Raw genomic sequence first — 23,248 nt, 5'->3', positions numbered from 1 at the left:
TACAGGGTATAAAATATAGCAAAGTTAAGACTTCAATTGAAGAGCGATCCATCAGCAGATCAATTTTTAAATCAATTGTTGAAAGTTGAGTATTTGTACAATGCCAGTCAGCAGAATAATAATAACCGTTTCACTCATAAGAACTGAATCTTAGTTAGGCTAGCACGCAATACTGGACAGAAAGAACAAATATACCAATGGAATACCAGCTCCATTATTCGCATTCAAATCAGTGAAACGGCATGAAGTGATTAATTACCCACAGCGGAATAGATTTGCCAGGATTACCGTCACACGAATTGCAGGTAATAATTCGAGGACTAATTGGCGCAAAGCATCAACCAACCAAAACTACAAGAAAGGAATGCTCAAGTCGAGCAGGATCAACTCTTAAATACCCTGTAAATTCCACGTAAAAGGAAAAAATGAAAAAAAATTAAAAAAATTATATTTATTAAATTAAATACAATTTATTCAATACATATATACAAAAGTGGAGACATGTTCAACAGCATACAGTTACATCAGAATCGTGTCTCTGCGTGTTTATATGCAGCACAAAGTTGAACCAAAGCAGCAACAACAACAGCTGCGGGCAGAGCTGCAGTCAGCGCATAGGCATCGATTTTTTTATTGCTATAACTTCTTCAGAATTTACCAATCATGATAAAACTTAACATACGGACACATAATTACTAACTGGATGTATATGCCAAATTTGAGTTCAAAATTCCAAGAATTACAGGAGCTATGAAAAACATGAATTGCGGGGAAGTGGGGGGTGTATCAGAAAAAAAAAAACCACAAACTCGTCCTTTCTCGGACTTAGGAGAATCTGGATACCAAGTTCGGTTGTTCTAGCTCTTATACATGCTAAGATCCTTGCGTTCATACAGACGGACATGGCTATATCGACTCGACTTGTCATCCTGATTAATAATATATATACTTTGTGGGGTCTGCCACGCCTCCTTCTGTATGTATGTATGTAACATTCGCACAAAACTAGTATAGCCTTTTACCTTTTGGGTACAGGCTATAATAAGCACCAAACCAGACGTCAAAAAAATTCGAGAAATGCGATAGATTCGCCGTTGCCATTAAATGGACTATTGAAGATACACAACCTTTAGACAATATAATTTTTTCTCGACGTTAAAAATATCAGACCAAACTCAGAGTACCATTTGCGATGGTATTATAAAACGTATTTAGATTACAAAGAACCATTTTTATTAAATTTCTATATTACAAATATAAAGTCATCTGGCTAAAGCTGTTTATCATTTCTTCTCTTACGCAAAAGAGCTCGTTCTAAATCTCGAGCTTTTTGTTTTCTTCCTAGTACGAAAAAAGAAGGCCTATCAGATGTTGCTGTTTCTAGGGCAACATCATTTTTAGGAAAAAAATCCGTAGCTTTTGACGTTAAATAATCAGACGAATTAAAGTTGTATTCATCGTTTGAATTTGCTAATTGTCTTCGAAATATTGCCGCACTTTTTGATACCCGAGCCTTCGGATGTGACGGAGGTAACCATGATACTTTGTGAGATATCGGGTTATAGAAATAATAGCAATCACAACCGGGTTCATATATTTGTTTCCATCTCTCATCTAATGGATATTTTCGAAGTAGTCTTTTGTAGCGACGTAAGTAGTTTTCATTTGGCTTTTGCCGATCAATGGGCCATCGGTTGACACAATACAATGTACACTTATGCCAAATATTATATTTATTCGGACAAAATTTATATCCATGGTATGATTCTGCAACTCCTATTCGTTCTTTCATACGATCAGGCCACAGATGTTCTTCAGATAACTTTTTAGTCTCCACGAATTCATTTCTTATTTGGTGGTGCACCTTTTCGTCCTCGTCATAATTTTCTGCAATAATCTCTTCTAGCTCGTCCGGGTTATGCAATAAGTCTGAAATACAGAAATACATACTTTAACAAGATAGAACGCAACAGTCAAGCAAGCCCGACAAAAAAGAAAAAATTAAGTACAGGCTATAAAAAGACGAATTTCGGGGGAGTGGGGGGGGGGGGGGGGGGGGTGGATCAGAATAAAAAAATAAACTTGACCTGTCTAGGGCTTAGGGGAACCTGGATACCAAGTTTGGTAATTCTAGCTCTTGTACCTTCTGAGATCCTTGCGCTCATACAGACGGACATGGCTAAATCGACTCGGCTTGTCACCCTGATCAAGAATATATATACTTGGTGGGGTCAGCCACGCCTTCTTCTGTGTGTTACATACATTCGCACAAAACTAGTATAGCCTTTCACCCTTTGGGTACAGGCTATAAAAAGGACTTCTTTATGAAAATTACCATATTAAATTACAGAAATTGTGAATCCACTTGAAAACATTTTTTACAGTCTACATGAAATGTACAAGAGTATATTAGGTTTGCGCGAGCTGAAAAATGAAACAGGCAGAAGGCAGACCCTACAAAGTATATATATTCATGAACACCTGGATCTCAGAGAATACGCAGAAAATGTGTACATATTTTGGAATTTCCCTCCATCCCCGCTCTTCCACGCAATCACTTATTTTTCATAACAGTAATTTTTGGAATTTTTGACTCATATTCGCAAATACCTCCAGTTAGTGAATATGAGTCCGTATGCCAAGCATCATAATGATAGGCGGATTTAACAGGTTAACAAGTTATGGTCATATATGTATATATGACCAAGCAGTGCTAGGACATAAAGTACAATAAATACTATGTATGGTATGTATGTTTGTATATACATACATATGTATGTAAATCAAGGCAAGTCATTTCTAGAAATGAAAGCTGTATATTTGGCAAAGTTATTTGGTCAACTTATGCAACTGCACAACATTTAAAAGAGCATATGTAAGTTAACACGACCACTCAGCGACAAAGTTGTCAAATCTACATAGCAGAGCTGGCGTGATAATAGTGCAAGATCAGCAACGTCCGCGGATATTGCACAACGAAAACCGTCATTGCAGAGTGCAACGCTCCGCGATGTAAGCAGCTGATATGAGACACCATGCACGAGGCGCAGTGTCAGCATGTTTGAGGTACAGGGCTAGCTTTAGTTATAAGAAATAATGTTCTTAGCAGTTAGTTGACTTTTGGAGATTAAACCGTTGGGAATACACGAGCTCTTGTCTTTTATTAGTGCAACAATGCACTGTATTAATTGAATAATAAATCCTTAGTCGGTCGAACATAATAATCACCAACGTCAGGAACTTCTTAATTGGCGCCCAACGTGAAAAAACCCAAAAGTCACTCAAATTGCGGCAGCATAAAGCGTCACCATCGACAGCAGCAGCAAAAGAAAAAAATTAAATAATAAATTAATTTGATAAAACTGCTACAACAACAGCAACTGAAGCAGCATACAGCGTCAACACCGACGGCAGCAGCAGAAAACAAAAGTTAAATAATAAAGTGTTTAAATAAAATTTGTTGTAACAACAATAACTGACTGAAGCAGCATACAGCGTCAACACCGACGGCAGCAGCAGAAAACAAAAGTTAAATAATAAAGTGTTTAAATAAAATTTGTTGTAACAACAATAACTGACTGAAGCAGCATACAGCGTCAACACCGACAGACAAAATTGTTACAGCAACAACAAAACACAACGTCACCATCGACGGCAGCAACGGAATAAAAGGAAAAATTCCACCGGCAACAACAACAACTGAAGCAGCGTCAACACCGACGGCAGCAACAGAATACAAAAATTAAATAACAGATTTAAATAAAAAAAAAAATTTTTTTTTTTAAATCAATTCAAATTTAAAGAAGAATGTAATAAAATTTGTTACAAAGTTAAAATACCAATCTTTGCGTAGTGACAAAACTTATGTGTGATAGCGACATAGAAGATTTGCTGGACAAATTTAAAAAACTTGATAGTAAAGTCCGTGTAAAAAACCAAAACGAAAAAGATTTAGGTATGGCTATGTCTTCAGAGCAATTACAGACAGTAATAGAAGCGGCAGTCAACAATGCACTTGCCGATCAAAAAAGAAGTTTTGATGCACAGATACAAGATCTGAACCAACGTTTAGGCAGTGTCTGTGTTGGGGCTCCAGAAGTAGAAAAATACAGGGACGCAGAAATTCGTGCAATGATTAAGTGCAGTGAAACATTAGACATTGTGAAATCTTTGCCGGACTTCGAAGGAAAACATGAGACGTACGTCTCATGGAGGAAAGCGGCACACACCGCCTATAAAACTTACGAGAAATATGACGGTAGTTCAACACACTACCAGGCTTTAGGTATAATGAGAAACAAGATTAAGGGATCAGCGGACATGGTACTAGCATCATTCGACACGCCCCTGAATTTTAAAGCGATTTTAAATCGACTTGACTTTACGTATGCGGACAAACGCCCCATATATTTAATAGAGCAAAAAATGTCGACACTCCAACAGGGAAATTTGACACTCCTACAGTACTACGACGAAGTAGAGAAAAGAAACTCACCTTATTACCGAACAAAACGATCATGACTTACGACAACACCATAGGTGTCGCACTGAATGAAAAGTATAGAATGGACGCTTTAAGAGTGTTCATTTCAGGAACTAAGAAATCATTGAGCAACGTTCTGTTTTCGGCAGGATCGAACGATCTTCCTTCCGCTTTGGCTCTGGCCCAAGAGGTTGAATCCAATCACGAACGCTACACGTTCGCCAGTAATTATGCTCGAAGTATAGAGGAAAGGGCCCAAAGGAATGAACATAGGCAACAAGCCAGAGACAAAGTGCCGGCAGGGGAAAACGGTAATAACACATATTGGAAAAACCCCCATTTTAGTAAACGACAGGCACCTCCTAACGGACCTCCTCAGAGACAAGAACAACCTCAACCAATGGAGGTAGACAATTCATCAAGGTTTAGACAAGTCATGCAGTATCAAAACCAGGGTAATACTAACACTCAGGGACAGGCCGACAAAAGACCAAAACACCAAAGAATGAATCATTTGACCCAAGATGATTCCCTGCCGGACCCAGACACTTTTGAATACCAGACTGACGCAAACCAAGAGGCAGATGACATTAATGATTAGGCACAACTCCCTGCTACCGTTTATAGAAAGAACAATTGCAGGGAGAAATATTAAACTTTTAATAGACACGGGAGCTTCAAAAAATTATATAAAACCATTACAGGAATTAAAGGGAGTCGTACCAGTAGACGAAACTTTTCGGGTAAAATCAATTCACGGTTTTAATACAATTAACCAGAAATGCGTATTGCATCTTTTCAACACAAATGCAACCTTTTTTGTACTACACAACCTTACGACATTTGACGGTATACTATAATTGGACTTGACTTACTAAAACAAGCGTAAAACTAGACTTTAAAAACCAAAGATTAATAACTGACACGGAATCAGAAAAAATACAATTTCTTAAATGTGCAAGTGTAAATTTCACAAAAGTTGAAGATATCGAAGTTCCCCAAAAGATTACACTAGAATTCCGGGAAATGTTAAAGAACCGAACCGATGTATTTGCAGACCCTAATCAGGCTTTACCCTATAACACAAACATAGTCGGCACTATTCTAAATTGGGCGTAGCAGACTTTGTAAATTCCGAAATGCGAGACTTGCTCAAGGATGGCATAATCAGACCATCAAGGTCACCATACAACAACCCCGTATGGGTCGTTGATAAGAAGGGAACTGACGAACATGGGAATAAAAAGAAAAGATTAGTGATAGACTTCAGAAAATTAAATTTAAAAACAATAGACGACAAATACCCTATACCAAATATAACTTCCATTTTGTCAAATTTGGGGAAAGCAAAATATTTCACCACGTTGGACCTGAAGTCAGGCTTCCATCAAATCCTACTCGCGGAAAGGGATAGAGAAAAAACAGCTTTTTCAGTGGGAAACGGGAAATACGAACTTTGCAGGCTTCCTTTTGGCTTGAAGAATGCACCAAGCATTTTTCAGAGGGCCATTGACGACGTACTTAGAGAACAGATCGGGAAATCATGCTACGTTTACGTCGATGACGTCATAATCTTCTCAGAAAACATGAACGATCATGTAAAACACATAGCATGGGTCTTGGACAAATTATACCAAGCCAACATGAGGGTTTCGCGAGAAAAACCCAAGTTCTTTAAAGACAGTGTGGAATTCTTGGGCTTTGTGGTATCACGCGGTGGTATCACTACATGCCCTAATAAGGTAGAAGCTATTCGTAACTACGAACAACCAACCACACTGTTCAATGTCAGATCCTTTCTTGGATTGGCAAGTTATTACAGATGCTTTATTAAAGACTTCGCATCAATAGCAAGGCCTTTGAGTGATATCTTTAAGGGTGAAATCGGAAAAGTTAGCGCTGGCCAGTCAAAGAAAATACCAGTGAGTTTCGACCAAAAGCAATGCGAGGCATTCAGTAGGCTTAAAGAGGTTCTTGCATCGGAAAATGTAATGTTACTCTATCCCGATTATAAGAAGCCGTTTGACCTAACAACCGACGCCTCGTCCTTTGGTTTGGGGGCAGTCTTGTCTCAAGACGGAAAACCCATAACTATGATATCTAGGACTTTAAAGGATAGAGAGCTGAATTTCGCCACAAACGAAAGGGAGTTGCTTTGGAGAAAGGAGGATGCACAGTCCGATATTGCAATGATACATAGCGAGATGTCACTCACTTACACTGTTGAATCAACACACAAACCAGTCAACTGCTTTCGAAACCAAATAGTAATAGAAGAAAGTGGATCTGCCTCAGATAGGAGTATTATTATGTTTGTTTATACATTTCTCAAGTAGAGAAACGTTAATTCGGAGGGTATGTGACGCGGTCAAGAAGGAACTACCAATACTAGCATTCATTCAACATAAACTAATAGAAACATACCCTACGACGACATTCCGTTATACAAAACATATGGTAACCGATATTTTGAATAAGGGCGAGCAGAAAGAAATAGTTGTCACAGAGCACAATAGAGCTCATAGGGCCGCTTCTCAAAAAGAGAAGTATGATCGGCACCCTCAGAAGCAGGTACTTGGAGAGACACCTATTCCGTTGCGTGTGGGCGAGGTATTGCACGTCGATATATTTTCAACTGACAAGAAATATTTCCTTACTTGTATAGACAAGCTTTCAAAGTTTTCGATTGTCCAACCTATCGCCTCCAGAACAATAATAGACAACCGGCGATCTTGCAGCTCATTAACTTCTACAAGTACACTAAAACAATATATTGCGATAATGAACCTTCCATAAAATCAGAAACAATAAAATCACTTCTAAATAATCGATTTAACGTTCAGGTTGTAAACGCACCACCGCTTCATAGCACTTCGAATGGACAGGTAGAGAGATTCCATAGTATTCTTGTTGAAATCGCAAGATGTTTGAGAGCTGGAAGAAATATTGCCGATACAACCGAACTAATACTTCAGGCAATTATAGAATACAACCGGACAATACATTCAGTTACCGACAAACGACCTATTGATGTGATTAATTCTTCTCCTCCAGAGCTTGACGCAGAAATAAGAGATAAAGTCCTTAAAGCACAGAATATACAAATGCAGGGGTTAAATGAAGTAAGACAAAATAGAAATTTCCAAGTAGGAGACAGAGTCCTCGTAAGATCAAATAAGAGACTGGGAAATAAACTAACATCCTTGTACAACGAAGAAACGGTAGAAGCAGACTTGGGGACTACAGTCTTGATTAAAGGGATGGTGGTTCATAAGGATAATATAAGGTAACTATAATATGGGTTTTCTTTCTTACTTAGGATCTGGACTATGCTACTTCTTGTCACAATGACAAACGCTAAACTGACTGACTACTCGAACGCGGACTACATACCAATCATGGAGATTCGACAATTTGGAAAGATTTCCAATATTTAAAACACTCGACTAATCTAACAATGTACGCGGAAATGATGGGCGAAACAGAGAAGTTGAGGAATCATTTTTCTCAATCACACATGAGACAGATACTAGACTCGGACATACGACACACGAGACAATTTGAAATTAGCACCAATAGACATTCACCATCGGCACGCCAGAAGCATTAATATGTTAGGCACTGTTTTAAAGGTAGTAGCTGGGACTCCAGATTTTGACGACTTTGAAAAATTGAAACTAACACAACAGGAGCTCATTGAATTTGCAAATAGGCAGGTAAATATTAATACAAAAACGCAACGACAGCTAAATAAGTTAACAGACACAGTAAACATGCTAATGAAGAATTCAAAGAATAGCCATATAAACACAGAACACTTATACGAAACTTTGCTCTCAAGAAATAGAGTATTAATTTCGGAACTTGAAACTTTAATGTTATCTGTTACACTCACAAAGATTGGAATTATTAACCCAGCAATATTAGACACTAATGATTTAAATAACATAATCAATGAGCTTTCTACGAACATAACCATTACTGACTTGATGGAAGTAGCCCAAATCAGAGTTATACTAAGTAATAATTTTTTACATTTTCTAATTAAATACCCTAAGCCAAGTTTAATATGTAAGAAGATTCTCTTGTACCCTGTACAATCCATAACATAGCTGACGAAAACATCATAGCCGATTGCGGGAATGAAATATTTCCAATCGGAAACTGCAGCGCTGCACTCACAACAACTTTCTGTAGAAGATTGCCCTATACTACGTGCGCTCAACAACTACACTCTGGTGGCACGGCCCATTGCACCACTCGACCCAGCCATCTCGAGCCATTCACGGTCATCGACGACGGCGTCATCATCATCAACGACGAAACAGCGGGTTGTAACCGGCACGTTCCTCCTTACCTTCGACGAAAATGTCTTTTTGAATGGTTCTTTATACCGTAACCTGAAGAGTTATGTGAACAAGTCTCCTGGCCCAGCAGCGTAAACGTTGGTCAACATAACAGCCCACCAGGAGATATTAAGCCTACCATACTTACAAAGACTGAGTCTCGAAAACACGCATTACATTGGCGAAATCGAGAAGGAACTGATAAAGCAGCCCATATCTGGATTGACTGTGACTACCTTTTTGGTTTGTTGCTACGCCTCTTTCAAATTCTACAAGAAGCGTCAGGCGTTTCAAAGTCAACAAGAGATCCTGGCTGTCATCGATGGTTATAAGAAGTCCGAGGACGTCCTTCACTTAAGTGGGGGAGGAGTTAACACGACCACTCAGCGACAAAGAAGTTGCCAAATCGACATAGCAGAGCTGGCGTGATAATAGTGCAAGATCAGCAACGTCCGCGGATATTGCACAACGAAAACCGTCATTGCAGAGTGCAACGCTCCGCGATGTAAGCAGCTGATATGAGACACCATGCACGAGGCGCAGTGTCAGCATGTTTGAGGTACAGGGCTAGCTTTAGTTATAAGAAATAATGTTCTTAGCAGTTAGTTGACTTTTGGAGATTAAGCCGTTCGGAATACACGAGCTCTTGTCTTTTATTAGTGCAACAATGCACTGTTTTAATTGAATAATAAATCCTTAGTCGGTCGAACATAATAATCACCAACGTCAGGAACTTCTTAATTTGTATACACATATATCATATTTATTATTTCTAATCTTTATCGAAAAGTTACAAAAATACAAAACAGTTTATCTTGTATTCTTTCTCAGAGGAAATAAACCAAGTTTAAAGTTAATTGGATTTATACTTTTCAAAACCACTTCTTGGTGCCCACCCACACTTTGACAGCTTCTTAACGCTTATCATTTGGGCTGTGCGTTGATTGCACATACTTACATACCCACATATATCTATATATATAAAACAGTTTGTCCTAACTGACTGACTGATTGGTGATCAACGCACAGCCCAAACGGTAAAGGCTAGGTAGCTGAAATTTTGACTTAAGTATCCTTTCATAGTCTAGGTGCCCACTAAGAAGGGATTTTGGAAAACTCGAGCTCCAAAGGGGGGAAAACAGGCTCCACCGTTTGTATGAAAAATCTACAGTTTTCATCTGATTAACTTCAAACTTAGTTTGTATACTCTCAGAACAATTCCAAGTTTGTTTGAAAAATCCGCATTGGAGCTTGAATTATTGGGGTTTTCTTGGGTCACAAAAGGAAACCGCGTCAACAGCCCACAGCCCAAACGGTAAGAGCTAGAAAGCTGAAATTTGGGGTCAAGTATTCTATCATAGTGTAAATGTGCATTAAGAAGGGATTTTGGAAAATTCGATCTCCAAAGGGGGGAAAAGTAGCTATAAAGTTTATTTGAAAAATGCGCATTTTTCAACCGATCGACTTAAAACTTAGTTTCTAAAATCAATTAAAGAATACAAACAAAACAGCATACTTAGATTCGACATTTGTGTTGGAGCTTGAATTATTGGGGTTTTAATATTTATTCACTATTTCAAATGAAAAGTTTGTGTTATAAATTTAGTTCGATCGATTTAAAATTTGGGTAATGTAATCTACGTAACTAAATCTACAACTTTGCATTCAAGGATTTTCAAAATATGCATTTTACAAAAGCAGGCAGAACAAACAATACAAAATATCAAACAGTTGGGGACAACTAAGTATACATACACACACACACACACACACACACACACACACACACACACACATGCAAGCAGCTGTTAGTGTAACGCGTCTATGGCCAAGAAAGGCCAACAGGCTAGAAGACAACCCGTTTACTGGTGGAACAGACAGATTGCCGACCTCCGCAAGAAATGCATACGCGCACGTCGAATATGCCAGAGAGCTAGAGGTCGGGAAAACTTTGTCGAACTTCAAGAAGAGTATAAGGCTGCGAGAGCCACCTTAAAAAAATCTATCACCCAAAGCAAAAGGAACTGCTACAGAGAGATGTGCGACGACGTTGAGAATAACCCATGGGGCACAGGGTACAAGCTGGTAATGAAAAAGCTAAGCAGCTTCCGTACACCAGTCACAACATGCGCTACGAAGCTCAAGGCAATTGTGGAGGGCCTCTTCCCCCAGAGGGCAGAAATTACATACTCAGTGGCAAGCTGTGAGGCCACAGAAAACATCCCAGGTGTCACTCTTGAAGAATTAGAGGCGGCGAGCAGAGGACTAAGACTAAAGAAAGCACCTGGGGTGGATGGAGTCCCAAACATTGCCCTCAGGACGGCCATCGAACACGAAGCTGAACTATTCAGAGAGACCTTCGACGCATGCATTAAGGAGAGGAAATTCCCCCGGATCTGGAAGAAGCAAAGACTGGTGCTAATCCCAAAAGGAAATAGCGCCCAGGACGCTTCAGGCTACCGGCCGCTCTGCATGATTGACACTGCCGGCAAACTACTGGAAAAAATAATTAGCAGAAGACTGGACGAAGCACTGGAAGGAGATGGCCTCTCAGACCGACAATATGGCTTCCGCAAAGCCCGCTCCACAGTAGATGCGAGAGCAGCAGTTATACACACAGCGAAAGACGCCATTAAAGGAGTGCGGTGGCTCGAGGGAGAAAAAGAGTACTGCGCCATTATCACGCTGGACGTAAAAAATGCCTTTAACTCAGCAGACTGGGATGTCATTCTTGCAGCACTTGATGGGAAAAATGTACCAAAGTACCTAGTAGAGATCATTAGGGACTACCTTAACGACAGAGTGCTCCTGTGCGACACAGACGAAGGCAGAAAGCATTATGCCGTGACAGCGGGTTTACCACAGGGATCAGTGTTAGGCCCAATACTATGGAACATAATGTATGATGGCATACTTAGGCTGGAACTGCCCAAGAGGGCAGAAATCACTGGGTTCGCGGACGATATAGCAATAGTAGTGACGGGAAAGCACCTTGACATACTGACAAGAATGTGTAACAAAACTGTAGCAATAGCTAGGAGCTGGATAGCAAGCATAGGACTCAAACTAGCTGACCACAAGACAGAGGTACTTCTTGTAAGCAGCAGGAAAAAAGTAGAGTTCATAACAATAGAAGTAGGGAATGAACAGATCACCTCCAAAGCAGCAATCAAGTACCTGGGAGTCATGATAGACAACAGACTCAACTACAAGGAGCACCTCAAATATGTTGGAGGACGGTGTGCTGGAGTAAGCAATGCCCTAGCACGAATAATGCCCAACCTTGGTGGACCGATGCAAGACAGAAGGTTACTATTGATGAATGTAGTCACATCAATAGCCCTATACGCAGCGCCCATCTGGTCTGAAGCAATGGCCAAAACTTCATATAAGAAGCACCTGCTCTCAGCCTACCGAAGGTGTGCCCTTAGGGTAGCCTCCTCGTTCCGTACTGTATCAACGGAAGCAGCAATAGTAATCGCAGGAATGCCACCGCTGGAGCTGCTGGCAGAGGCAGAAAAGCAGAGGTACCTTGGCAGAAGAACCGGCGTAACATAATCCCGGGGGCTAAGTGATGAGGCGATGGCAACATGGCAACACCGCTGGGACACATCCACCAAAGGAAGATGGACACACAAGCTGCTAGGAAACATAAAGGAGTGGATCGAAAGGAGACATGGGCAGGTCAACTACTATTTGGCCCAGCTGCTAACAGGACATGGATGTTTTCGAGCATACCTGCACAAATACAAGCATGACAACAACAACACTTGCCCGGAATGTGCAAGTTGTATAGAAGATGCAGAACACGTGTTCTTCCACTGTTCGCGATACGACCGCCAGCGGAACCTGGGGGCGCAGGTTACACACAGTACGGTAGTAAACCTGATGCTGGCATCCATCGAAAACTGGACTCATGTCTGCGACTTCGCCAGAGAAGTCATAAAACGACAAAGGATGGCAGAAAAAGAAAGAGCTGCAACCCTAGAGATCAGCACTCGCTGAATCACCACCCCCTGAAGTCATGCTTGACGGCGGTACCGGGGGGAACACATGGTCTGGAGGATACGGAAAAGGATGGGGGTTTAGTACGTAGGCGCGAGCAAGCCAAAGAGTAAGTCTTGTCTCACATGCGAATCGTGCATATTGGTAGCTCGGGCTACCAATATCTTTCGAAGATTACCCAGCCTTTAGCTCGTATAGCTATAAAAAAAAAATGCAGCTGTTAGTGTAGTTGCGTGCAAACGATTGAAATAGCCAAAGCAAAATGTGAGACACTAATGTGTGAATGTCCATACATATGTGCACATCTATGTATATACATATGTATCTACATATGTATGTATGTACATTCGTCTTGCACTGACAGAGCAAGAAATGTTAATTAATTGAAAATTATATAACATTTTGAAAAGTAATTTTTTCTTTGTTTAGTGCATTTGGCATTAGGGTTTTCATTAATAACTTTATGCAGCAACAACAAATATCAAATAGTTGGAGACATCACATACACACACTCACACACACAACAAGCAACAGTTCGTGTCTATGTGTGCGGTTCTCTACGTACGATTGAAAAAGTAAAGAGAAACATACATATATATGTATGTATGTATGCCTGTGTATGAATATAGTATGTATGTACTTTCGTATTAATGTATACATTGGGCAATCGAACACAGTTGTTTGATTGTAAAAAAAATAATGCTCTAAAAACAACAACAACTGCAAGTCATTGCCTCGCTCTTCCTCTTTCGTTTTGACCATTTAATGTTAATTGCAAAGGCAAAACGCCAAAAGTTTACAGTTACCGTCGCTAGGCAACGACTGCGTAAGCGATAGTAAAGCAGAAACCGAATAACGGAGCTACGCATATTCTGCTTCGCATTGCGGGCAGATGTATGTATGTATATGATTTGTTCTTATTGATCTCAATAAATAATTAGATTTTATTATTTAAATATTCTGGTTATTGCATTCAAACTTCGATATTTTGATGGTATCGGTGGCTTCAACTATCGAAAGTTTTACTCTAGCAAATTGAGATGAGAATTGTCAGTGCTTTTTGATCGTGGCTCATCGCTGCACGGCATTGACACGAGTGCTGTGTTTCATATTCCGAGTTTGTGCGTGACCGTATTGACTCAATAAGGCACGAAAAGACTCAATTGTGAATTTAAAATTAGGATATACCTTTATAATTATTCCCCTTTTTTGCACATAGTCTATCTTAAAACGTTGCGTTATCTCTATATATAAAACAGTTTGTCCTGACTAATTAATGATCAACGCACAGCCCAAACGGTAAAAGATGAAATTTGGACTCAAGTATCCTTTCATAGTATCCATCATAGTGTAGGAGCACACTAAGAAAGGCTTTTGGAAAATTCTAGCTCCAAAGGGGGGAAAACGAGCTTTAAAAAATATTAGTTATAGTAGTCATGTTCGTTTAACGAAATAGTTTGGCAAGAACAAAAATGTAACGGACTACTGAACAATTTTTTGTCAAGAAAATGTTCATTTAAATAGCTTAAATGCCTTCCTACTGGTAACTTATAAGGTGAAAACATATGGGTAGGTTATGCACACAGAAAATAAATACAATTGGAAACATTATATTGAGCCGGGTTAAGACGGGCAATACCTGCTAGTTATGTATAAATTATGTGTGCAAAGTTTTGTTAATGTAACTTTTGCAATGTGGACGGTATTGACGAAATTCTGTAGCGGGGGAAGGGGGGGAAAATTCCAAAAAAATAAAATAAGCTCGTCTTTTCTGTGACATAGGAGAATCTGGATACCAACTTTGGTTATTCTAGCTTTTATAGTTTCTGAGATCCTTGCGTTCATCCAGACAGACAGACGGACATGTCTAGATCGATTTCTCTCGTCATGCTGATTCAGAAAATATATAATTTACGGGGTCGGAGATGCTTCCTTCTGCATGTTACATACTTTGCACAAACCTAATATACACATAACCTACAGGTACAGGGTATAAAAATGAAAAGTTGAGCCCGACTGCTTATACTTTTTGAAGCATATCAACTTAATATTTGTATAGCCTGTACCCAAAGGGTAAAAGGCTATATTAGTTTTGTGCGAATGTGTGTAACACACAGAAGGAGGCAGACCCCACAAAGTATAAGTATATATTATTCATCAGGATGACAAGACTAGTCGATATACCCATGTCCGTCTGTCCGTCTGTCTGTATGAGCACAACGATCTCAGCAACTACAATAGCTAGGATAACCAAACTTGACATTCAGGTTCCCCTAAGCACTAGGCAGATCGAGTTTGTGTTTTTTTCTGATTGATTTAATTTAGTTAATTAATTCAATTTTTTTAAAGAATTTATTTTTTTCTTTTATCATTTTTTTTTTATTTTTATTTTTTTGTGGAGAGTACAGTCTATTTTACTGTCGGGCTTGCTCGACTGTAGCGTTCTGTCTTGTTTAAATTTGAAAGTCTTGGTGAAAAATAAGGAGGTTTAGATGACGCCGACGATAAGACTATTTAAGATACAGACATCATAAATGGCATTAATAGTGTCATAGAAAAACTTGACGGCTTTATTGTCAACCGCACTATAAAAAAATGACCTATTAGTTGCTGCAATAAGTTCGTTTAGCAAAGAAAAATTTCCTTTGCGAAAGCACAAACTAGTATTATTAGGGATTAGTGTAGGAGTAAATATAGAGTTTGAATCTTCTGGCAATGTCAGGGGAGAAGATGTAGAGATAACTGTATTAGCAGGGTCAGTGACAATGACGAAATCATGCATTCACCTTAAGCGTTTAGGTATAGAATTAGGCAATCTAAACAGGCATGCTCTGCCGAGGGTAACAAGTAATTCGACTAATTGAAGATACCATTCAAGTTGGGCAAATTAAAACCACCTACTACGTCACTGTCACGTAGGAGATTAGAGATTCTTTTAATGCAGGGTATATTATCCATATAGACCTGAATGTCGGAAGAGTGTGGTATATAACAACAAGAGTGCAAAAGACAGCAACAAATTCAGCATCATTAACCACATTTACATCAATTATTTCCGACCGAAAGGAAGAATTGACTGCAATCAGTACGCCTCCGTCAGGACGAGTCGGACGATCTCGCCGAAAGATACAAAAATGATCTGATAAAATTTCGTTATGAGAAATCGTGGGATATAACCACGTCTCTGAGGCCGCAATAATATCAGTTCCCAGTTCTAGCCTGTACATGAAATGGGAATAGGGACACCAAATTTTAGTCCCAGATGCCTTATGTGAATGTGTATTTTGGACTTTCTTTCCCTCTCTCCCGCAATCAGTTATTTTCCATAACTACCGTATTTCTTGGAATTTTTCATTGAATATTGATCGAAAAATACCGCCAATTAGTGATTATGAGTCCGTATGCCAAGTTTCATAATGATAGGCCGATTTAACAAGAAGTTATAGCCATATATGTATATTTGACCAAGATGTGCTTTGCACAGGCACACGAGACATGCCACACACAAAAACACACATACACGCATAATTATTCTACACATATGTACAGAGTATTTCAAAGTCGGGACACCCGACTTTAGCTACTCAACTTACAGCAGACTGTAAGTTGATCAGCAAAGAACGAGCTCGCTTTATATGCCTGAACCATTTGTGGCGGCCAAAAGTTTTGATCACAAATAGTTGTGAATGATTCAGGCGGTACACTTATTTTGAAAGAGGCTATTTCTCGGGGCTCGGAGAAGCTAAACTTAGAAAAAGACATAACAGCTGTTGACTTACTTGCGATGTAGGCAGCGATAGTTTCACAAGAAGTATCGGGGGCAACCGAGACACAAAGACTTGCTTTCTGGTGACTACCACTGTGGGTGAAGGGGGCAGAGAAAGGGATGGGACTGCCGTACCTTCTAAAGTTCCAGAAGAAACTATAGGAGGTGGTGCCCAAGTCTTAGAAGAAGCCATTGTTCTTACAGGTTTAGACATATTAGCCACAAAAGTAGCTACCAACGGGACCAACATAACATAAGGAGGCGAAATATAAAATAAATCTCCTGACGAAGCAATGAAATTGCCGGCGACTCATCTACATTAAACAGCGAGGGAAGCGGGAAGCTAGCTGAGCCGAGCTAGGTGGCACCTCTAAGAATTGAGGTTCAAGTATACGCTTAGTTGGAGACTCAAACTTATATTTACTAAGCAAGTCAGTACCTGAGTCAGACTCACTTGAGAGTTGCTTAGTAATTCTATGAAATTTCAAAAATTTATTTCTCACATTGTCATCCATACCTGGGAAATTAAATTGTATCTCTATGGAAGCAGGGCATGACCATTTAAAACCACCACAACCTTTTTTAAATGACTTATTGCAGCACGAAAATTTGAAACGACCAAACATAGGGTTAAACAAGTGCAGCAGCTAAAGTCGGGTTTTGTTTCGTTTGGTGTCTCCTATAGTCTCTGAGATCCAGGTATTCATACGGACAGACAGACAGGGCTAGATCGACTCGTCTTGTCACGCTGATCAAGAATGTATGTATATACTATGTGGGGTCTGCCACGCTTTTTTCTGCCTGTTACTTTTGTCAACTCGCGCAAACCTAATATACTCTTGTACCTCCTAAGTCGAGTAGATCCGAAGAAGTGCTGCAAAATAGGGAGTACTTCAGAAAAAAAAGTTATGAAAAACAATGAACATATTGTTAATAACAATGAACATTTGCTCTCCGATGGACAACATGAGGTACATTCAAAAATATTAGAAAGCATTGAAGCTGAACAAGGTGAAATCTTATGAACTTACGAGTCCATTTATTTATTGTACTATATGCCCTAGCTTTCGGTACGTATCAGAGTAGTTATAGCCTGTACCCAAAGGGTAATAGGCTATACTAGTTTTGTGCGAATGTATGTAACACACAGGAGGCGTGGCAGACCCCACAAAGCATATATATTATTGATCAGGATGATTAGACGAGTCGATATAGCCATGTCCGTCCGTCCGTCTGTTTGAACGTAAGCATCTCAGACAGTACAAGAGCTAGAATAACCAAACTTGGTATCCGGATTCTCCTAAGTCCGAGAAAGTACGAGTATGAGTTTTTTCCGATACAGCCCCCCACTCCCCCGCTATTAGTGATTTTTCAAAATTGATAGCATTCTGTTAGTGTATTTGTGTCCGTATGCCAAGTTTCATCATGATAGGTTAATTATTATTGCTCTGCCTGTAGGTGTTGTTGCTGCTTTGGTTCAACTTTTTGCTGCATACATACACGGATATAAACATGAATATACGCGATTCTGATGTAAATGTATGCTGTTGAAACATAACATATGTCTCCACTTATGTACAGTATATCAACAAATTGTTTAATTTTAGTCACAAAATTTCAACTTTAACATAAAGTTTATAAATATGCAAAGGTATTATTTTGGAACATTTTATTTATCAATTATTATTTAGATATGTATAAGCTATGGGTAAAAGAAATGAAGAAAACAAAACAACGACATTTACAACATTGTCAATAAATTCTTTGAAAAATAAAAAACTGCTTGAAAGAAGATCATAGAAAAACTAACGGGACAGCCAAATCGAAAACGACTGATCGGATGATGTAGATGAAATGTACAAGAGTATATAAATTTTTTGCGGGAGGTGTAAAATGTAATGTAAGTAATAGCCATAAATATAATTGCTGCTCAAGCGCTACCCGCAGCTGTTGTTGATATTGGTGCTTTGGTTGACTGCAAGCATGCTCACACAGACACGAATAGACATGCATACACTCACATAGACGCAATTATACACCCTTTACGTGAGATCGAATACCGACAGAGGTATAATTATTCTAAACATATTTACAGGGTATTTCAAAGTCGGGACACCCGACTTTAGCTTCCCTACTTTTTCTAATCTTCTTTGCACTCATTCCTTGAAAATTTGACTTCGGTTCGGTCACTTTGAGGGAGTTGCAGCAGCAACAACAACAGCTGCGGGCAGTGCTTGGGCATTATATATTTGGTTGTTTTTGAAAACCCCTAAAAAATACGTCGGTGTCACAGAACTTCGAAAGATTTCATTTTTGTCGAACTTCCCATCCAAGCCAGCTGTCAGCAAAAGCTGACTGTCGACGCTCACATTTGACTGACTAATTCTGTAAAAATCCTGTAACGCACTCAGCTGCTAGCAACAGCTGACTGTCGACAAGTACATTTGACCGACTAATTGTACTTAAATTCTGTAACGTACTATGTTAAATAGAAAACAAATATACCATTTGCATTAATATTAGCCCGCGAGCTATTGTTGAAAAAATACAAAACAAATGTTTAAGAAGCGCACCTGATCCCACAAAAGAATGTTGCTTATTAAAAATTAAATTTATTTTACATTTCATCATTTCGATTTTTTCGCAATTATGTACTTTCATAAATCGGACGAAAATTGCGTCCTGTTGTGGCGATCTATGTTTTGCAAAAATTAGCATTTGAAATTTAATTCAAAAATAAAAAAATTTACATACATTTTGTTTCCCTAGTCCGTATTGTATATTCAAATGGTAGTTTAGGGCCATTCACATTTTCGCTAACAAAAAGACTTGCCCAATCGGCGACACACAATTTTCGCCAAGTTTGTTTAATTAATACACAGTTATGTGGTACTTATTATACTCTGTAGATGAAATGTACAAGAGTATATTAGGTTTGCGCCAGCTGAAAAATGTAACAGGTAGAAGGAGGCGTGGCAGACCCCACAAAGTATATATATTCTTGATCAGCATGACAAGACGAGTCGATCTAGCCCGTCCATCCGTCTGTCCGTATGAAAACCTAGATCTCAGAGACTATAAGAGCTAGAGATACCAAATTTTGCACAAAAATGCCTTATGTGTGTACGCTGTGCAAGTTTGTTCTATTTTATTGATTTTCCGCCCACTTTCCAGCTATGTGGGTTTTCCCGGTTTTCCGTTCGTATAAGTAAATATATCTCGGAGACTATGAGACCTAGGGCCAACAAATTTTAGTCCAAGATGCCTTATGTGAATACGCAGAAAATGTGTATTTTGGAATTTCCCTCCCTCCCCCCTCTCCGCAGCAAATCGTAACTCCCGTAATTCTTGGAATTTCGAACTCAAATACTTCCAGTTAGTGATTATGTGTCCGTATGCCAAGTTTCACTATGATAGACCTATTTAACAAGAAGTTATAGCCATAAATATATTTGCTGCCCAAGCGCTGCCGGCAGCTGTTGTTGATGTTGCTGTTTGGTTGACTGCAAACATTCTCACACAAACACGAATAGACGCGCATAAAGATACATACATTAACATGACACAATTGGTTTGTAAATGTGCACTTATACACCCTTTACGTGAGTTCGAATACCGAGAGAGGTAAAAATCGATCAATACTTTTTTTAATTCTATTAATTTTTAGCTTTTTTACTTGTTTGAAACAAGAGTTGCGTCAATTGTTTGTTAATTGTTCAGAAAAACTATAAGGTTTATATTACAAACAAAACATAAAAATTTGGTGTCTCTAGCTCTTATAGTCTCTGAGATCCAGGTCTTCATACGGACAGACAGACAGTGCTAGATTGACTCGTCTTGTCCTGCAGATCAAGAATATATATCCTTTGTGGGGTCTGCCACGCCTCCTTCTGTCTGTTACATTTTTCAGATTGCGCAAACCTAATATACTCTTGTACATTTCATGTACAGAGTATAATAACTGCAAGAAAGTGTGCCATGAAACCATTAGAATCGCCACAAGCACACGAGACATACACAGACACACACAAACACGTACACGCCCGCATAACTCTGCGTACACACAAAAAATATAAAAATTTTAACTTTAAATGTGAATATCTTTTAAGATATGACGCTTATAAAAAAATTTTTTGGTTTACACAGGTTTAATATTTTTCTTAATAACTATTATTTTTTAAATATGTATTTTTATAACAATGATTACGTTTTATTTCTTAACAAAACCTTCTTGAAAAATGGACCCGCAAAAGAGAGCGTTATCTCTGGTCCCCAGATGTGGCACAACTGGTACAAGATAAACGAAGGCTTTGACGTGTCTGGAACGTCTCACGTCACCCCATCGACGAAACTGCCTACAACAGAGCTGCCAAACACCTTAAACTCTTGTTGCAGAGTCTGAAAAATCAGGCGCTGGAGGAATACATCTGTCAGCTAGAGCCGTACTGTGACAGGCAACTCGTTACATAAAGAGACCCACCAAGAGGCTGGCGCCCATTCAAAACGCTAATGGTTTATGGTGTCGATCAAATCGCGACAAGGCGGTGGCGTTTGCTGACCATCTGCACAATACGTTCTCGCCGTTCCCGTCAGCATCTGCTCACGACAATGTTATCGTTAGTGAGTACTTGAACGAGCCGTGTTCAATAGATCCACCTATACCGCAAGTAACCAGTGGAGAAATCGCCAACGAAACCAAAGCCCTTCAGTCGTCAAAAGCCGCTGGCTACGATCGTCTGGCTCAACCATCAAGCCACTACCAGACCGCTGCTAGACGCTGCTTGCTAACATCTTTAACGCCTGGCTGTCTCTTGGCCATTTTCCCAGCCAATGGAAGTGTGCTGAAGTTATTCTAATACCCAAACCTGGCAAACCCGAACATCTTGAAACATGCAACGGCCCATTAGTTTATTGCCAGCGCTCTCCAAAATTCTTGAAAGAGTTTTCTTACGACGAGCTCTGCCAAAGATCGAGGAGATGAGGCTTATCTCAGAACACCAATTTGGGTTTAAGATAAGACATGGCACTCCGGAACAGTGTCACCGTCTCGTCGAGAAAATCCTGCAATCCTTCGAGGCGAAAGAATACTGCGCTGCTATTTCTGGACATTAAGCAAGCGTTCGACCGCGTCTGGGACGACCAACTGCTGTTTAAGATTAAAATGCAGCTGCAATCTCCCTTTTATAAGTTTATTCGACTCTATCTTGAGCATAGCTTAATTTATTTGAGAGTTGGTGAGGACGAAGCTTATTTATGTTCCAACAGAGCTGGAGTCCCCCCAGTGTAGTCGGCCCGATCGTGTACTTACTGTATACGCCGGTATATGCCGGTGTTAAGTGAACCCAAGGAGGTGTGGCAGACCCCACAAAGTATATACATATATTCTTGATCAGCATGGCAAGACGAGTCGATCTAGCCCTGTGTCTCTGTCTGTCCGTCCGTATGAACACCTGGATCTCAGAGACTATAAGAGATAGAGACACCAATTTTTGCACAAAGATGCCTTGTTTTTTTTTTTTTTTTTTTTTTTTTTTTGATTTTCCCCCCACTTTATGGGGGTTTCCTGATTTTCCATTCGTATAATCGCCTAGCTTTTTTACCTGTTTTTAAATTATAATAATAGAAAACAATGCAATCCCTTTTAAAATACATATATGTATATTTCGTTATCAACAAATTGGCGTTTAAATTTTTTGGCTATTCATATTTTGCATGTAATGGCATTTCAAAGTATATTTTTGCACCTGCACGAAATAGGCTGTGACTATGACTACATATGTACATATGTACAAACAAACATACATTAGTGTATACTTGCACCAAGTTGATACACAATGCACGCCGCTAGCAAGGTACACATTTTTGATATACACACATACATATGTATGTACATGCATACATATATGCAACTAACGTCGTGTTTAATCAATTTCACTCAACAATCATGAAAGACATTCAATGTCTTTACTTATCCGTATGTATTTATTATGATTAAAGATATTTACCATTGTCCTTTAATAAAAGGCCTCGTTGCCTTAATCGCTGAAGTAATGTTGGAGGTAAATTCATAACAAATTTGAATGAAATATGTATATACTCCTTATTTGCAAATCTTCAGCTTAATGCGGAATTTGAACAAAACAATTAAATAAATCTAATATCTATATATTCAAGCTAGTGGTTCGATTTTGCCAACATCGATTTTTTTTTGGAGCTAGAGCTATGAGCGATTACCAGTCGTATTCGTGATTTATCACTAGTACTAAAATGTAGGGATGTAAGAACACATCGAAGTGTTGAGAATCGGCGATGTTTTTTCACGCGAGGCATCGATGTTTTTATGTTTGTGATGCATCGTCGATTCATCGATGTTTGATCAAATATCGAACATTTTACATGTTTAGTTGTGCGGTATAGGAGAAGGTATATTCATATTACGATATTTTTGATGTTTTACTAAAATGTATATTTGATCTGCATACATATACATTCAATCTTCATTTTGTACAAATATAATATTTAAAAAGTATGCGTATGGCCAAACCTTATATTCTTAAAAAAATGTAACGGCAAAGAGTGGAATGATTTGTTGTTAAAAATGCTCTTAATCAGGGATGCCACAGAAATCTCTTCGGACCAATTTTCACC

At 39.1% G+C, this 23,248-nt stretch overlaps 1 protein-coding gene across 1 annotated transcript; it reads right to left on the bottom strand.

Moving 5' to 3' along the window:
* Nucleotides 1-1,210: 1,210 nt before the first annotated feature.
* LOC115630041 lies at nt 1,211-22,738 on the bottom strand. The gene is made up of 2 exons (XM_030526674.1): nt 22,606-22,738; nt 1,211-1,929 (listed from the first exon to the last, which is right to left on the bottom strand). The coding sequence occupies exons 1-2, from the start codon at nt 22,667-22,669 to the stop codon at nt 1,271-1,273; spliced, it is 723 nt and encodes a 240-aa protein (XP_030382534.1). The 5' UTR covers nt 22,670-22,738; the 3' UTR covers nt 1,211-1,270.
* Between the last annotated feature and the right edge of the window lie 510 nt (nt 22,739-23,248).

This window comes from Scaptodrosophila lebanonensis, unplaced genomic scaffold (assembly GCF_003285725.1).
Source record: "Scaptodrosophila lebanonensis strain 11010-0011.00,11010-0021.00 unplaced genomic scaffold, SlebRS2 tig00000232-arrow-arrow-pilon, whole genome shotgun sequence".
Classification (NCBI taxonomy): domain Eukaryota; kingdom Metazoa; phylum Arthropoda; class Insecta; order Diptera; family Drosophilidae; genus Scaptodrosophila; species Scaptodrosophila lebanonensis.
The sequence above is the reverse complement of the archived record's forward strand: the minus strand, read 5'-3'. Positions and strand labels throughout refer to the sequence as shown.

Excerpts from the sequence above, each read along its gene's own strand:
- LOC115630041 (XM_030526674.1), bottom strand. The coding sequence starts at position 22,669 with ATGAATTTACCTCCAACATTACTTCAGCGATTAAGGCAACGAGGCCTT. Across the intron at positions 1,930-22,605 it reads CCTTTTATTAAAGGACAATG|ACTTATTGCATAACCCGGAC; the intron begins GTAAATATCTTT and ends TCTGTATTTCAG.